At 38.9% G+C, this 18,383-nt stretch overlaps 1 protein-coding gene across 2 annotated transcripts in view; it reads left to right on the plus strand.

Annotated features, from left to right (window-relative positions):
* Window positions 1–15,862, plus strand: part of Agl (amylo-alpha-1, 6-glucosidase, 4-alpha-glucanotransferase) — an 85,822-nt gene extending 69,960 nt beyond the window's left edge. The window contains exons 28-34 of one of the 2 annotated variants that reach the window (XM_029563839.1): window positions 3,926–4,061; window positions 5,815–5,927; window positions 6,819–7,030; window positions 8,303–8,400; window positions 12,110–12,197; window positions 12,294–12,427; window positions 14,081–15,862. In XM_029563839.1, the coding sequence (XP_029419699.1) occupies window positions 3,926–4,061; window positions 5,815–5,927; window positions 6,819–7,030; window positions 8,303–8,400; window positions 12,110–12,197; window positions 12,294–12,427; window positions 14,081–14,198 (899 nt within the window). In that variant the 3' untranslated portion in view covers window positions 14,199–15,862. The remainder of the gene's footprint in view (window positions 1–3,925; window positions 4,062–5,814; window positions 5,928–6,818; window positions 7,031–8,302; window positions 8,401–12,109; window positions 12,198–12,293; window positions 12,428–14,080) is intronic. The other variant, XM_008833693.3, reaches the window with a different exon arrangement.
* The last annotated feature ends 2,521 nt before the right edge of the window (window positions 15,863–18,383 follow it).

Consider the following 18,383-nt stretch of genomic DNA (forward strand, 5'->3'; position numbering starts at 1 on the left):
CTGTAGTTCCTGATTCTTGTGTGAGACTCAAGCCTTCATGTTTAGGTCTGCTTCTTTTTGTGAACGTTATGTGTCTTTGTGGTTTACTTTTTGGGCACGAAAAGCTGGTTCCTCTAAGCTTCTGGTTCTCTCTTTTGATTTTATATTGGAGTGGCCAGATTGCTTTTGTCTTCAGGAGTTCCCACAGAGGCCCAAGTCAGATGAGGATCAGATGCTCTCAGGCTTTCTCCTAAGGTCTGGATCCCTCCAGGAAAGATTTTTTGGCCTCAGGAATTTGGGGGTTGGAGTGGCCTGGAAGCCGGGCCCAGTAAAGATTCTGGTCTAGGGCAGCTGGTGGCCGTGCCATTCAGAGATGTGAAGGAAAATGGGGGTGGGAAGCAGCCCCAAGGGCCCCTGGGTTCTGCACTGAGGAGCTGGGTTGGTCTGGATGTAAAGGATCAGGAAGAGGAAAGGTCAGCCCCGGTGTCCAGGGAAGAGGCTGGCAGGTGGTGCAGGCCCTGGGAAGCAGAGGGAGGTGAGGGCGGGTCCAGGCCCAGAGTGCTCCTGGGGACCCGAGAAGGAACTGAGTTGGTCTGGATGCAAAGGATCAGGAAGCAGTGGTGGTGGTCTGGATGCAAAGGATCAGGAAGCAGTGGTGGTGGTGTCGTCGTCCGTCCGATGTCCGTCGTCCCCCCCAACCCCCATCCCATGTCTGGGGCGCCAAGACAAGGAATGGGACAGGACCCAGGCTAGGAGGAAAAACGAGCAAGGAGATGGGAGGATGAAGAGGGTGGGGGAATCAAGGCGCAGAGGGTGTGATTGACGAGAGAGAGAGAGAGAGAGAGAGAGAGAGAGAGAGAGAGAGAGGCCTGCGCGTCGAGCAGGCCCAGGGAAGCAGAGCTCAATATATATTGTTTTAATTTCAAAGACACACTCTCATTTCCAGCCAATATAAGGCTAATTATTTCATTTTTTCCCTCATTTCTCTGGACTTTGAGAATCATTTTGATGAATTTGCTGTATATTTACCATTAGTCTTATAAATATGCATTGCCTTGTGTGCATGGAGATTTTTAACTATAATGAGAATCAAAGAGTTATAAAAAGTTATGAAAATGATACGTCGAACACAGTGAATCTGTCTCCTAGACTTCCCCAGTGGAGATGTCTTACATTACATAACTGAAGTAAAATATGAAAATCAAGAAATTGACATTAGCATTATACTGCTAACTAGACTATAGACCTTTTTTCACCAGTTTTTACATTAACTTGTGGGGGAAGGGTATACATACCTTAGAATTTTTACTTTTTTGTTGTTGAGACAGGATCTCACTATGTAACCCTGGCTGGCCTGGAATCTGAGCCCATTTGTAGCTTCACAAAACCACTACCACAATAAAGATGTAGAACTGTCCCATCACCATAGAGATTTTGTTTTTGTTTTTTGAGACGGGGTCTCACTATGTAGCCCAGCTGGCCTGAAACTCACTATGTAGAGCAAGCTGGCCTGCAACTCCCAGAGATCTGCCTGCCTCTGCCTTCTCTGTGGAGGGATTAAAGGTATGTGCCACCATGCCAAGCTCACACACAAAGATTTTTGTTACTCCCTGCCCCCTTTTTTTATGTGTATTAGTGTTCATGTACCACATATGTGCAATACCCACAGAGGCAATACCCACAGAGGCCAGAAGGGGGTATTGGATCCCCTGGAACTGGAGTTATGACCAGTTGTAAGCCTCTGTGTAGGTGCTGGAAACCAAACTGGGTCCCCTACAAGTGTGGTAAACACTTGTAACTGCTGAGCCGTCTTTCCAGTCCAAGAGTCTCCCTTTATAATCACCCATACCCTTTCCACCCACCCTTAGTCCCTGGCAACTGCTAATCTATTCTGTTTCTTTATAATTTTGTCATTTTGAAAATATTATATAAATTAAATTAGGATCTTACTATGAAGCCCTGCTAACCTGGAACTCATTATGTAGACTAGGTTAGCCTCAAACTATTTTTTTAGTTATGAAACATTTCAACTCAAAGCAAGCAGTATAATTTTACCTTTGAATCTGGCATTGAAATTAAATATCTTTAGATCTTTCTGTTTTACTTTGAACTTTCTGTTTACTTTGAACTTCAAAGCTTCATCTCTTTCTTCTTTTCTCTCCTTATCTAGCACTCATGACTTTGCTGTAACCAGGGTATACTATTTCCAGTATACTTTATACATGCTTGAGTATATGCAATTGCATGTGATATGTTATGACGTATATATCTAGTATGTTATATCACTATTGTGTTCTTAAGTTCTATACAAATACTATTTCAGTATAAGCAAGCATAGTTGTATATGTTAATATTATCTGTATTTTAAGCTTTTACAGAAAATTTTCTTACTATATATCCTTTTTTGTTTTTTTTGTTTTGTTTTGTTTTGTTTGGTAGCCCCAGATGGCCTGGAACTCACTATGTAGACCAGGCTGTCCTTGAACTCAGATATCCACCAGCCTCTGCCTCCTGAGTGCTGGCACTAAAAGCGTGCACCACCATGCCCGGCTACTATATATCCTTTTATAACTTATTTTCTAAATCTTTTTATCTTGAGAATTCATCTATTTTGTCCCATATAGCTCTAATTCATCAGTTTAAATGATAGTATTTCCTAGTATATACACGATGTTGGGCCAGTCCTCTACTGAGTGGTGATTTACGTTTTTGCCAGTGTACGCATTGTTACCATGGCTATCATAATATGTATTTCCGTGTGCACATAGTTAAGAGCTTGTGTAGAGAGAAGTGAAATTACTATGTAATATACACATCTTCAGCTTTTAAGTTATTACCAAGTTGATCTTCAGGGTAATTATCTTAATTTATTCCTTTTTATAAATGTTAATTTTTGTACACTATAATACATATTTTTGAAAGATTTATTTGTATTCATGTCTCTGTATGAGTGAATACCATGTGTGGCACAGATCCCTTGAAGTTGGACTTAGAGGCAGTTGTGAGCTGTCTGATATGGTTGCTGGAAACTTAACTTGGGTCCCCTGGAAGAGTAGCAAGTGCTCTTAACCACTGAGCCATCTCAAAACTAACTTTTTTCTTTCTTTCTTTCTTTCTTTCTTTCTTTCTTTCTTTCTTTCTTTCTTTCTTTCTTTCTTTCTTTTTTCTTTCTTTCCATCCCTGTTTCTTTCTTTCTTTCTTTCTTTCTTTCTTTCTTTCTTTCTTTCTTTCTTTCTTTCTTTCTTTCTTTCTTTCTTTCTTTCTTTCTTTCTTTCTTTCTTTTCATTGAGACAAGGTCTCCCTTGTAGCCCAGTGGGCTTGAAACTCCCTGTGTAGACCAGGCTGACCTGTATCTCAGAGCTTCACCAGCCCCTGCCTCCCAAGTGCTGGGATTAAAAGCATGTGCCACCATGCCCAGCTTCTTTGGTTTGGGTTTTGTTGTTGTTGTTGTTGTTGTTGTTTTTGAGACAGGGTCTCCGTATAACCACAGCTGGCCTGGAACTCACTGTGTAGACCGGGCTGGCCTCAGTCTCAGAGATCAGCCTACCTTTGCCTCCCCAGTTTTAGGAATAAAGGCTTGTAACACTGTACCAGGCTTTTTTTTTATTTGGTCTTTTTCAGACAGGGTCTCCCTATAGCCCCAGCTGTCCTGGAACTCACTATATAGACCAGGCTGGCCTTGAACTCATGGAGATCCTCCTCCCTCTGCCTCCCAAGTGCTGGGATTAAAGGTGTGCGCCACCACGCCCGGCCCCTTTTTGTTTATGTATTTATTTGTTTATTTTTAATACAAGGTCTCACTATGTAGTCCTGCCTGGCTTCAAACTCATTACATTGGCCAGGTTCAAACTTGTGAGTGATCCTCCTGCCTCTGCTTCTTGAGTGCTAGGATTACAGACCTGTGCCACCATGCCTTCTTTATAAGTGTTTTATTTTCCTTTTTTAGGTTTTAATATAACTGCAGGGGTTGATGAAGAAACAGGATTTGTTTATGGGGGGAATCGCTTCAATTGTGGCACATGGATGGATAAAATGGGAGAAAGTGATCGAGCTAGAAACAGAGGAATCCCAGCCACTCCAAGGTAGTGCATGCATTACAGCATTTCTGTAATGATGCCCTTTTGATTCACATATTCCTTTTTTAAATTCATTTGTTTTTAGGCATATGAGTGTTTTGCCTGTGTATATGTAAGTGCAGCATGGAGGCCAGAAGAGGGCTTTGAATCCCCTGGAACTGGAGTTGTACACAGTTGCTAGCCTCCAGGTGGATGCTGGAATGCTGGGAACTGAACCCGATCCTCTGGATGAGCAGCCAGTGCTCTTAATCACTGAGCAATCTCTCCAGCCCCTATGCCTGTCTTTTATAAGCATGGAAAACAACTAGTTGATCTGTCTTTTTAAATTCTTTTTTCATTTTCTGAACCTTTTTTCTCTTTTTTTAATCCCAGAATTTGTTAAGGGTTTTTCTTTTTATGATTCTAGAAACTATCAGCAAGTATGAAGTTTGTAATACTCAGTTCAGCTTAGAAGCTGTTTTCTTATCCAAAATTTTATCTTCAAGTAGAATTTTCCAAAGACTAGTCGTTTAATGTTTCTGCTGTGCTCCTGCTGTAGCTCAGAGGCAGAGCACTTGCCTAGAATGTTTGAGGCGTCAAATTCACTCCCCAGCATTGTATCAAATTAATAAAAAGTAGTTTCTGTTTCAGTGGTCAGCAGCACTGGCTGCTGTTGCAGAGGACCCAGGATCATATCCCAGTACCCACATGGCAGCTAACAACCCTCTGAAACTCCAATTCCAGGGGATCTGAAGACTTCTGGCCTCCACAGGCATTGTATCAGATGGGTGTACTTATACACATGTAGACAAAACGCTCATGCACATAAAATAAAAATAAATCAGGAAAAAATTTTAAATGTGTTAAAAATAAACAGTGGTAAGCCGGGCGTGGTAGCACACAGCTTTAATCCCAGCACTCGGGAGGCAGAGGCAGGCGGATCTCTGTGAGTTCAAGGCCAGCCTGGTCTACATAGTGAGTTCCAGGACAGCTGGGGCTACAGGGAGACCCTGTCTCAAAAAGACCGAATGAATGAATGAATGGTGGTAAAACAGATTTTTTAAAATATTTTATTTGTATGAGTGTATTGCCTGCATGTATGTGAATGCACCCATGTCATGCAATGTTGTGGAGGTCAAAAGAGGTTTCGGATTCCCCTGGAATTGGAGTTAAGGACGGTTCGTAGCTGCCATGTGGGTGCTGGGAATCAAACCCAGGTCCTCTGCAAGAGCAGTCAATACTCTTAACCACTGAGCTATCTATCCAGCCCCAGTAAGAGATTTTTTTTATAAAATACACATTCCTTTTAAAGTGAAGATTTGGGGACTGGAGATATGGCTTAGTTAAGAGCACTGACTGTTCTTGTAGTCCAGGTACCAGCACCCACATGGCAGCTATCAGCCATCTATAACTCCAGTTCCAGGGGATCCAACACCCTCTTCTGACCTCTTCAGGCACTGCACACACAGAATGCACTTAAATATATTCAGGTAATACACTCATACACATAAAATTAAATAAATACATTTATTTTTAAAAAGTAAAATGAAGCAAAGATTTGGGAACAGATAGTTGTTTTATAATGCAGTAGTTATAATATTCATCAAAATGTGGTTTTTGTTGTTTTGTTTTGTGGCACTGGGACCCAGAGCCTTTCTTATTGCTTGCTAGGCAAGTATTCTACCACTAAGCTACATCCTCAGCTCAAAATTATTTATGGAATGCCTTTTTAAGTAGTGGTTAAATAAATCCAACTTAAAATAACTCTTTTTAATTTTAGAGATGGATCTGCTGTGGAAATTGTAGGCTTATGTAAATCTACTGTTCGTTGGTTGCTGGAATTATCCAAGAAAAATATTTTTCCTTATCATGAAGTAAGAGTAAAAAGACATGGTAAGCTGTTCTTTTATTATTGTGTGTGTATATTACTTGGGGTGGGGTGGTATGTGTGTGCCATGGTATGTGTGTTCCATGGTATGCATGTGAAGTCAGTGGACAACTCTGTGGCATGGGTTCTCTCCTTCCGCCTTTACTTGGGTTCCTGGCCCATGTCAACTCAGGCCATCAGGATTCTGTGGCAAGCCACTTTACCCACTGAGCTATCTTGGCAGCCCCTGCTCTTTTATTTACAAAGAAACTTCTAATGCACTACCCATGTTCTTAACCTGTTTTATCATGATTTGATTCTGTCAACTACTACTAGAAAACCCTAAATTTTAGGAGGAAAAAAATTATTAATTTCCAATATGGAAATTATAACAAAATTGGTTACTAAACACATTCTTAGAGCAACTTTGAATGAAAATAAGAAAAACAATGTAGTTATTGCCTCATTGACCTTTTCTGTTTCCTCACTTTATGAGCAAGTTGCATATCCATGAATGGTTTTGAAATTTTTACAGCTTTTTCTAGAACAACTGCTGTCCAATGGAAATATTGAACTATATACATAATTTTTAATTTTCTAGTGTTCATATTTGAAAAAAAGTAGGTGAAATTATTTATAGGATTTTATTTAACTCAATAAATATAATAAAAGTGTTCAATATGTAATCAATATAAAACTGTTTCTGAGCTACTTTCCATTCTTGGGGAGGTACTCAGGCTTTGAAGTCCAGTGAATATATAGCACATCTCAATCCAAAGTAGACATTTTTAAAAAGTAGACAGTTTATTTCCTTCTAGTAGATAGAAATAAGTAAGCTAAATGGGGCTGTTTGACTATAACTAGATATTTGAAATGCTTTGGATGTCCACAGTGCCATGTCTTTTATCACTCCTCAGGGAAGGTTGTACCAATCTCATACGATGAGTGGAACAGAAGAATACAAAACAACTTTGAAAGGCTGTTTCATGTTTCTGAAGACCCTTCAGACCCTAATGAGAAGCATCCGAATCTAGTTCACAAGCGTGGCATATACAAAGACACCTATGGAGCGTCAAGTCCTTGGTGTGACTATCAACTCAGGCCTAATTTTACCATAGCAATGGTTGTGGTAGGTGATGTGCCTTTTTGAATTGTTACAACATGTTTTGATAGGATTTACTAAGGTTTTTTATTTTTTTCCTACTTGTGTTCAAGCTTCATTTAACTGTGAAAGGTTATTGCTTTCAGGATAGTTTATATCGTCTTCTCTCACTAATAAAGTATGCATATCACCTCTAACTTATAACAATCAGTATCAAAACACAGGTGTTAATGGATGATGACAGACAAAATGTTTCCTGGTGTTTTGTCATATAATATTTGATATCTGTGTCACAAGGTGGGCTGAGTGGATTAGGCTGTTTAGGCCAGATCCAGCTGCTTCAGTTAGCCCCAGTGCTTACCCTCTTCCCTGAAACAGAGGACATTTGCATTCCACAACTAGTGCCCCAGTGTACTAGCCAGGAAGTTCTGAACTAGAGACTGCCCTTGGATAGCTTAAGTTCATTCCTTGTGTTTTTCTGTAATTCCTTCTATTTAGCTAAGAAAACTCTTAAGGGCAGTGAGCTAGGGAATGATTGTGTTCGTCTACACGTCCCTGGGTGTCACTGTCAAGATTACTAGGGGTAACATTATGAATTAGTAGCATTGGAAGTGCAAGCATACACAGAAGTAGTTTGGTTCAGTTCATGTCACTTCATTTCACAGTAAAGCTAATGATTTTTCTCTCTTCCTTCTGTGTGTTACAAGAAACTGCTCTGCTGTTGGAGTGCAAGTTCCTCTGTATTTTATTATGACCCCAGAAGACAGAGGGAAACTTAAAGGAAACTCCCGTAAATCTAAGAGTAAATTAGATGAGTTTACGTGAGTTCTGCCTCTGTTACAACTCTGGTGCTTCCCTTTTGGATCTGGTACATGTTCCTACAGTGAAATGCAACAGTCACCTCTGTGATGTCTTAGTCTGAGACAGGTGTGTCCAGTTCAGCCTCGTAGGACTAGATTTGGTTAGGTATCCACTCAGATTCTGCCCTAAACCATATTTTTAAATTTCTTTCATTCTTTTCAACATTTATTATTATTATTATCATTATTATTATTATTACTATTATTTGTTTTTGTTTTTAATTATTGTGTTTTTGAGCAGGGCTCCCTGTAGCCCCAGCTGGCCTGGGACTCACAAATATCCACCTGCCTCTGCCTCCTAGGTGTTGGGATTAAGGACGTGTGCCACCACGCCCAGCCATTCTTGTCAAACCTTATGATTAGTTTGTGTGAGTGACAATTAATTCTTCTATGATCTTAAAATACTTATTTTTTTCTTGGTTTGTTTGACCTTCATTAGGCCCCTGAGCTCTTTACTGCTGAAAAAGCATGGAAAGCTTTGGAAATTGCAGAAAAAAAATTGCTCGGTCCCCTCGGCATGAAAACTTTAGATCCAGAGTAAGTTGAAATATAAGTATTAAGAAGATTGTTGATATTATATTTACTCCACATAGATTGATATTAACCATTCTGCCTTTGTTTATCAATAACATCTTAAAAATCTGTCACTTTAATGAGTTGCAATGTTAAAAATGCCCCTGGCTTGCCATATATTCACTAATTTAAATTCTTTTAGTGCATAAAACTAATATGTTGTGAATATTTTCTTATTTTTTCTGGCTATAAAAGTGATACATGAGGACTTGGTGGGGTGATGCAAGCCTTTAATCCTAGCACTCAGGAGACAGAAGTAGGTGAATCTCTGAGTTCCAGGCTAGCCTGGTATACATAGTGAGTTCTAGGCTAGAAGCAGGACTACATAGAGACCCTGGCTCAAAATTTAAAAAAGGTAATACATGATTAATATGAGCACTGGAAAGCAACAATAATATATAAAGAAAAATAAGTTACTTTTAAATCCCTTTATCCAAGAATAAGCATCACTTCCATCTTGACAAATATGCAGTCTTTTCTATTCATTTTGTAATGTATTTGGACTTTATGGTCACATATCTGGGAGAATTTGTAGAACATATTTTCAGGCATGTGGCTTCCATCTAGGAATCTTAGGTAGGATGATCAAGAGTTCAAGGCCACCCTGTCTCTTTTTTTTTTTTTTTTTTAATCTTTTTAAAAAAGGGTTTCCCTGTAGCCCCAGTTGGCCTGGAACTCACTATATAGACCAGGCTAGCCTTGAACTCACAGAGATCCGCCTGCTTCTGCCTTCCGAGTGCTCGGATTAAAGGCATGTGCCACCACGCCTGGCATGGTCACCCTGTCTTGAAGAACAAAACAGAACAGCAAAAACAAAAACCAAAGCTGAATGTGGTGGCCTAGTCTTGTAATATCAGCACTTGGAGGCTGAGACAGGAAGACTCCTGTATGTTCAAGGCCAGCTTGGGCTACATGAGTTCCAGGCTGACTTGGACTATGGAGCAAGACTGTCAAAAAAACAACAAAAACTCATGGGGATATAGATCACTGGTAGACATTTGCCTAGCATGTGCCAAAAAAGTTCCATGAGTTCACCTATCACAACAATAATAAATACTTTTTTAAATAGCTCTTGCTAGGTATGGTAGCATATAGCACATGCCTTTAATCCCAGTACTCCGGAGGCAGAGGCAGGTGAATATCTATCTGTGAGTTCAAGGCCAGCCTGGTCTACATAGTTAGTTCCAGGCCAGCAAAGGCTACATAGTGAGACACTGTCTAATAAACAAAAGCAGAGCCAGGCCTGGTGGCTCACACATTTAATCCTAGCATTCAAGACCCTGTCTCAAAAGAGAAACAAAACAACACACATACATACATATATATATATATATGTGTGTGTGTGTGTATATACACATATATATGCCGTGCAATGCCCATGGGGGTATATATATATATATATACACACACACACACACAGGCTGTTAAACCAGGCACAGTGATACATGCCCACAATCCCAGCACTTGGCAAATTGAGACAGGAAGATAATGAATTCAAGATCATCCTCCATTACATAGCAAATTTGAGACCAGCCAGACTACATGATATCCTGTCTCACAAAAATAAAAGCTCTTCAAAAGATAGCTCAGTGGTAGCACAAATAACCCATCATGCACAAGGCCCTGGGTTCATTCTCCAGCACCACACCCAGCAATTTTTTTCAGTCACTTACTACATGTCCCTACCCCTAATTCTACTCAAAGATAGTCTGTATGCTTTTTTTCTAACAATTTCTTCCATATTTCTAAATGACGTGTATATGCAGCTGTTTATAGAGTTTTTACAGATTTTTTTTTATTTTTATTTTATGTGTATGAGTGTTTTGCACATGTATTCAGTACCCATGGAGGCCAGAAGAGGGTGTCAGATCCCCTGGAACTGGAGTTAGGGATGGTTCGGGGGGACCTTAACCCCAGTCCTTTGGAAGAGCAAGCCAGTGCTTTTAGCTGCTGAGCCATCTCTCCAGCTCTGTTTATGATACTTTAAGTATTAAGCATTATTTCTTTACTTGTAGTGATGGCAAATGTTGCTATGTCACCACCAATCCTCTCCATCCTTTCTATGTAATTACATAACTCTTTTTACATAAAGAATTTTGTTTTTATGTTACAAATTGGTTTGTGCCATATTTCTTTTTTTTTTTCATATTTCTAATTATCTTTCTGTTTTCCTTCCACTCTCCTTTGAAGCTTGATCTTTATTGTGAACTTATTTCCTATGTTAATAGATAACAGATCCTTACCTTTGCAGGTTTTCTAATGAGTTCCAGGCCAGCCAGGGCTACAGATGGCAGAATTGCATACAAACACCACCACACCTGGCTTGATTTTATTCTTGAGATATGAAATTTTGTATGTAGGGCTGGAGAGAGGTTAAGAACACTGGCTGCTCTAGCAGAGGACCTGGTTTCCATTCCCAACACCCACATGATGACTAAAAACCCTATGTAACTCCAGTTCTAGGGGATCTGAAGCCCTCTTCTGACTTCCACAGGCATTGTACAACACAGGTGCATGCAGAAAATACACTCATACACATAAATAAAAAATAAATTATGTATTACAGCAATATGCATATTCAATTGTTGTATTTATTTATTTATTTATTTATTTATTTATTTATTTATTTATTTATTGGGTCTCCCCGTAGCCCCAGCTGTCCTGGAACTCACTATGTAGACCAGGCTGGACTTGAACTCACAGATCTCCACCTGCCTCTGCCTCCTAAGTGCTGGGATTAAAGGCGTGCACCACCATGCCCGGCTTAAATTTTTTATTTTTATTTTACATGTGTAAGTGTTTTGCCTACATGTATATAAATGCACTTTGCATGGGCTAAGAATGTAGCTAAGGGGTAGCATGCTTGCCTAAAATATGTAGTTTGATCCCTAGCACCACAAAAAAATAATAAATAGATAAATACTTTTCTGCTCTATAATCAAAACTGCATCTTCATCTTTAATTTTTACTGATTCAAGTAACTGAAAGAACAATTATTATACATACATTAAAAGCTAGTGAAATGGTTGACTTTAAGCTGTACAGTACTTGGTAGTGTCACACTGCCTCCTTGAAGATACTTTAATACTTATTAATTCTTTAAATTAGTATACAAAATAATGATTTAATCATGGCACTTTCATGCATATGTTATTTCTGTTAATCCTCCTCCCCCATTCCCCAACTCCCACCTAGTAGCCTTCCTCCCCACAAAGCCCTTGTTCTGCTCTCATTTCAAATATAGTCTGTGATGATCCTCCCCGATACTCGCCACGTGGTCTGCCCTCTAGTACCAAGACATAGCCATACCCACCCCGCCACATACACATATAAATTAAAAGTCCTCTGAACTCAGTATATACTAATTTTGTTTTGTTTTGTTTGTTTCTTTGTTGAGACAGGGTCTCCCTGTAGCCCCAACTGGCCTGGAACTCGTTATGTAGACGAGGCTGACCTCCATCTCACAGAGATCCACCTGCCTCTGCCTCCTGAGTGCTCCATTAGATGTGTGCACCACTGTCCCCACAGTATATACTAATTTAATGTCAAGTGATGTACTAATTCTGTAGATTGGAGGGAAAATGATTTGCATGTTCTTCTGACCTTTCAGTTGATGTTGCTCTGAGTCTTCTGTGTGGTTGATCTTTACTTATCTCTATCCCAATCACTGCAGTGATATGGTTTACTGCGGAGTTTATGACAATGCCTTGGACAATGACAACTACAATCTTGCTAAAGGTTTCAATTATCACCAAGGACCCGTAAGAATTCCATTTCTTTTCTCAGAGTTTTCAGTTTAAATTATTTTTGACATAAATTTAGCTATTCACAGTTCTTCTTTTTGAATCGTATTTTAGGAGTGGTTATGGCCTATTGGGTATTTTCTTCGTGCAAAGTTATATTTTTCCAAATTGATGGGCCCAGAGATTGCTGCAAAGACTATATTTTTGGTTAAAAATGTCCTTTCCCGACATTATGTTCATCTTGAGAGGTAAGTTGTCATGGACTTGTCATTTCTGTGCCTCATGTCTAGTCAGTGGGCAAGTATTAGGGAAGTAAGCTTTCCTTAGACTTCATTTCTGTATGCTCTGTTTATCCCAATAAAACCTGAGCCCTTTGCTCTTCAACATAGCTTCTAGCATGTAATTTTTACCTTCCCTTAATTATTTTAGGTTTTAATTTAAGTGAAAGATCTGGTATTTTATGCTTTGTACATGTGGAATAGTCTTTAACTAAAAAAAAACATATTTTTGGATATAGTTAGATTAGAATAAATACAAACACTTAAAGCATTCCTTTGGGCCTTTAAGTTGATTGACTTATCAAGAAATAATTTTCAGAGCATTTTGATTATATTTAAAATATCAGTTGGTCTTTTGATTGTTATTTCAAACAGTATTTTTTATAACATTTGTCCCAATGATGAGTAAATTAAAACATGTCAGTGTTACATATTTCCTAAGGTGATAGAAATTCAGCCAAAGTTTGTCTTAATTCCTTGAATTCTAGAGTATGCCTAAGTGCATCTGCATCTTACTGCTTAGACTAATTATGTATAAATGGCATAAATTATATCTACTTTCTTACAGGAACATCAGTCAGATACACTGATAGTACTGTGTTCTGACAATGAGATCTGGCACAAGTTATTTAACTTCCATAAATCCTTCATCCTTTATATGAAAGAGTAATTATGGTACCTATCTCACAAGATTGCTGGAGGCATTACATAAGATAAAGTACTAAGTGTTAGAATACAAGTATATGGTAAATCAGTTTGTTATTCTACAGAATAAGAAATTAATCAGCATTTTCCTAATTACACTTCTTAGTGTCTCTGTATTATTTTTTTAGTTTTCTAGTTCTATCAAGTTCATGCATAATACACTTACATATTTACAATCTGAGCCATAAACTAAACTCTAAGACCAAAACTATTGCCAGACCTGGTGGCATCACATCTTCTTGTAATCCCAGCACGTGGGAGATAGAAACAGGAAGATCATGAGTTCTACTCCAGCCCAAGCTACATAATGAGACCCTCTCTCAAAAGACAAAAAAAAAAGCCAGGTGTGGTGGTGCATGCCTTTAATTCCAGCACTTGGGAGGCAGAGGCAAGCAGATCTGTGTGAGTTCAAGGCCAGCCTGTTCTACATAGTGAGTTTCAGGACAGCTGGAGCTACAGGGAGACCCCGTGTCAAAAAAAAAACAAAAAAAAAAACCCTGAAATTATGCCTGAGAGGATATTTCTCTCTGTGTTTACAAATTATTTAGAATGATAGCCTTTTTCTATAGTTTTAGTAATGAAGGAAGCTAGGCATATAAGTTGAAAGCCAGCCTTATAGCAAGTTTTAAACCATCTGGAGTTACATAGCAAGACCTTATCACAAAAGTAGAAAAATAATAACAATAATAATAATAATGAAAAGATTCCTTTGTATTTAAAAGTATTAAATCACAAAATAGAATATTTCAAAGGATAATTTCATTCTAAATTCTTTATATAGACAATACAACTTTAAAATATTCTGTTCTATTTTTTAGCAAATACCTGTGAATGATTACTTTCTCTAGGATAAGGCAAAAATCACTAGTCTTGCCTATTTTGAAATTATGTCTCATGAAGTGTTCTTCATTTTTTCAGATCCCCGTGGAAGGGACTTCCAGAACTGACAAATGAGAATGGCCAGTACTGTCCTTTCAGCTGTGAGACACAAGCATGGTCAATAGCTACTGTTCTTGAAACACTCTATGACTTATAGTTGCTCCATAGACAGTTAATAACTATGCAGCCACTTGACATTATTGAATGCAAGGCATAATACAGTGTAAAGGCCTTATATGAATGAACTGAATTCATTTTAGAAATCTCATTCATATTGTGGCCAATTAAGTAAAAATAAAAGGATTGATTTTTCTATTTCTTTCTTTTTTTTCTTTTTTTGACTTTTTTTAGAGTCTCATATGTACCACCGCACTCAGTTTATGTGATACTGGGGATCCCATCCAGGGTTTTGGGCATGCTAGACAAGCACTCTGCCAACTGTGTTCATCCCCTGCCCTTTCTTTTCTTAATGTAAAAAGATAGCTTTTGATTTGAATCAGAAAAGTGAGCATTACCAATAGAATGTTTTACTGTTGAGTTCAGAAAGTATTCTTCAAGTGCATAGAAATGCAGAATTTAAAAACCTGAGCCATCTTCTACTTGTACAAATGTGAAAAATGGAAAAGTATCTTTAAATCCTGCATATATTATCTTTAGAATAGACTAAACTTCATTACTATCCTAATATAGAATTCTTAATACCTTGCATAATGTAGTCAATGCATATTTAATAAGTATTCATGAACATGGGATGATGTAAGCTTCCACTTACAATATATGTTCATAAATGGAACACAGATGTTCAATGTGCTTTATTTTTTTCACTGATAAATTATTAGGTTTCAATGTAATTAATAAAGACAATATAGTCAACTTACTTGTGCTAAACACAAATTTGATATATAAAACAAGGCATTAGGAAATTTATTTCCTAAAAACAATTTGTAAGATTAATCTTGAGTTGTTCCAGTTTTCTATTATGAGATAGTTTACATTTTCAAAATAGAAATTATTGGGCATATTTATGAGAACTTTCCAGTGTGGGGGGAAGAACCCTATACATGAAGCTTAGTGGTAGAGTGCTTACCTAGCATGTGTTAAGGCCCTGAGTTCTGTTCCCCAAAACCATGAAGAAAGGAAGAAAAGAAAAAGGAAGGATTTAAAATATAGCCTTTAAGTCCAGCACTCAGGAAGGCAGAGGCAGGCAAATTTCTGTGAGATCAAGGCCAACCTGGTCTATACAGCAAGTTCCAGGCCAGCTGTGGCTACAGGGAGACTCTGTCTCAAACAAAACAAAACAAAAACCCCCAAAAATATATATAGCCATATTAGCTTTTCTAATATGGGTAGGCCTACTACCCATCTCAGTACATCTTTGGGATATGGTATTCCTAATGAGGCATGTTAAAGAAAGAACAGTACCATATTTTATATGTTCTCTTTGAAAGTCTCATGTGATACATTATCTCGTCCACAGAAATTAACAGTAATGGTTTTAAACTTTGGAAGGAAAATTGCCCATGTGATGCTAGATAAGGTGTTTTTATTATTTCACGTTTCTGAAATGGTCTGTGCCTTGGTTTTTCACTTCTCCAACTCAATCTTACTCTTCTAAATGAAAAATAGACTTACCAGTTTAGCCAGTATGCTGTGATATTTTAGTCAGTTTTCAAAGGTAATTGAGGAAACACGAGACCTGTCTATGAATATTGTCACATGTGAATGGTAATTCATTTCTAATTACGTCTTAAACTGCTCTATCTAGTGGGCAAATGTCACTTATATGTCTGTGTGTCAAAAATAAAAATCTTTTCTAAAGAACTCCATTTTCTTTCATTCCGTTTACCAGTTGATGTTCCGTGTTCGTTGCATGCTTCTTTCAGGTGCTGACTTTTCTGCAGTGTGTGTGACAGGGCAGGAAGAGGAAAAAGGGTTGGGGTTGTTTGGAAATTTATTAAATTAGCCATGTCAAAATGAGGAATGAGGTATGTTTTCTTTTTCTTTTCTTTTCTTTTTTTTTTTTTTTTTTGCGAATCTCACTAGGCAATCACTTCCCACTCTTTTTTCAGATGGTTTCCCTGTAGCCCCAGCTGGCCTGGAACTTGGTATGTAGACCAGGCTAGCCTCAAACTCACAGAGATCCACTCGCTTCTGCCTCCCAAGTGCTGGGGTTAAAGGTGTGTGCCACCACACCCAGTGAGTGATGTATGCTTTCAATGTGTAAACGGGTCTACAAGTATACTCCTTTGGTATATCTTAATTAACATGAATTTTTATTTACATTTCACCAACTTTTCAAAGTCAAATACAGTGACAAATGGATATAATGTGAACACATGGTTCCTGAAGTAGCAAAAGACATTTTTCACTTTTAATTTTATTATTGAACAAAGTACACCTGAAGGATAGCATCTAACAACCAAAGCCAATCCATTTAGGTTTTGGCATAATTAGTGTTGCTTCATTTATTTTTTTATAGAAGGAAGAATTTATTTGAGCTTATGATTCCAAAGGGGCGAGAGTCACGTGGCAGGGAGGTGTGGTGGCACAGGTGGCTGGAGGAGGAGCAGAAGCTGGCTCTACATCGTCAAGCAGGCACAGGAAGCATGACCGTTGCTTTGTTTCTTTACTACAAATTAAGGTTTTTTGGGGGGGGGGCTTTTTGAGACAGGGTCTCCCTGTAGCCCTATCTGACCTGGATTCGCTATGGAGACCAGGGTGGCCTCAAACTCACAGAGATCCGCCTGCCTCTGCCTCCCGAGTGCTGGGATTAAACACATGAGCCACCACGCCCGGCTCAGATTAAGTATTTTTAAGAGGTGTTGCCGGGCATGGTGGTGCACGCCTGTAGTCCCAGCACTTGGGAGGTGGAGGCAGGCAGATCTCTGAGTTCAAGGCTTGCCTGGTCTACATAGTGAGTTCTAGGCCAGCTGGGGCTGCAAGGGGACCCTGTCTCAGAAAGACCAAAGGAAAAAAAAAATAAGAGGTGCTAATCTAAAAATCTGTTACTCCTAAGTAGTTTTGTCAGACTTGCCCATATGAAATATAACTTGAAAATGCTTTATCAACTGATTGTCATAACTTCCTATCTATATTTAGAAGTTGGCAAGCTGCCCTACTTAGGAACAACTTAGGAGTTTTTATAAAAATGCTATTGTGCACCAGGCATGGTGGTACACACCTTTAATCCCAGCACTGCTGGACATAGCTCCAGTGACAGTAATAGTAATAATAAGATAGAGGTAATATTTTTTTTAATTTTATACATAAGGTCTCTTTAGATAAAAATGTTCCTGACATGGTGGTGCATTCTTTAAATTCCTGCATTTGGGAGACAGGGGCAGGACGATCTCCATGAGGTCCAGGTCAACCTGGTTTACATAGAGTTAGGCCAGCCAGGGCTATATAGTAAGACCTGTCTCCAAAAAAAAAAAAGGAAGGGACAGAGACAGAGGAAGGGAGGGAATGGAAGGAAGGAAGAGCCTGGCATGGTGCACACCTTTAGTTCCCCCACTAGGAGGGCAGAGGCAGGCAGAACTCTGTGAGTTCAAGGCCAGCCTGGTCTCCATAGCAAATCCAGGCCAGGCCAGCTGGGGCTACAGGGAGACACTGTCTCAAAAAGACCCCCCCCAAAAAAGACGGGCAGGCCTATTATGAAGATGTAAGTATTTGAGGAGGAAGCTGAGCAAACAGAGATGGGAGCTGTTTCCTCATTGCAGAATATTTGCACTGCAGATGGTAAAGGCTAGCTATGTGTTCTCAAAGCTTTGTGAAAGCGTCTAAGCATTGATGGATCATACCAGTTTAATCTCCTTCCTCTAATTAAAAAGAAATACAGCCAATTATCTTCTGTTCATGACCGTTCTCAGAAGAGAGTCCTAACTCACTCGGAGGTACTCAAGGTGCTACAGAATATTTTTTTTTAACTTGAGATTTGGGTAAAGGATGTAGCTCAATGGTAGAGCACTTGTGTAGCATGTGCAAAGTTCCATTTTTAAATCCTCAGCCCCAAAAAGAGAAAAGAAAACAATGAAGCATGACTATACTTGACCTCTGACATGTCACTATCCGGAAGAGAGATCCATAAGCATAGACCTTTTTTCCTGGAAGAATTGCACCAAGCTTGATCAAACAAGATGTAAAAGGAAATGGGGCATGTGGCACATGCCTTTAATCCCAGTATTTGGGAAGCAGAAGCAGGTGGAGTTAACTGAGTTTGAGGCCAGCCTGGTCTACATAGCAGGTTTCAAGCCAACCAGGGGTATGTAGTGAGACCCAGTCTCAGTAGACCAGTTTTTCTTTAAGATGATTTATTGACTTCATAAAGTTAACCCTACTCCCT

The sequence above is a fragment of the Nannospalax galili genome, unplaced genomic scaffold (genome assembly GCF_000622305.1).
Source record: "Nannospalax galili isolate Female #2095 unplaced genomic scaffold, S.galili_v1.0 scaffold255, whole genome shotgun sequence".
Taxonomy (NCBI): Eukaryota; Metazoa; Chordata; class Mammalia; order Rodentia; family Spalacidae; genus Nannospalax; species Nannospalax galili.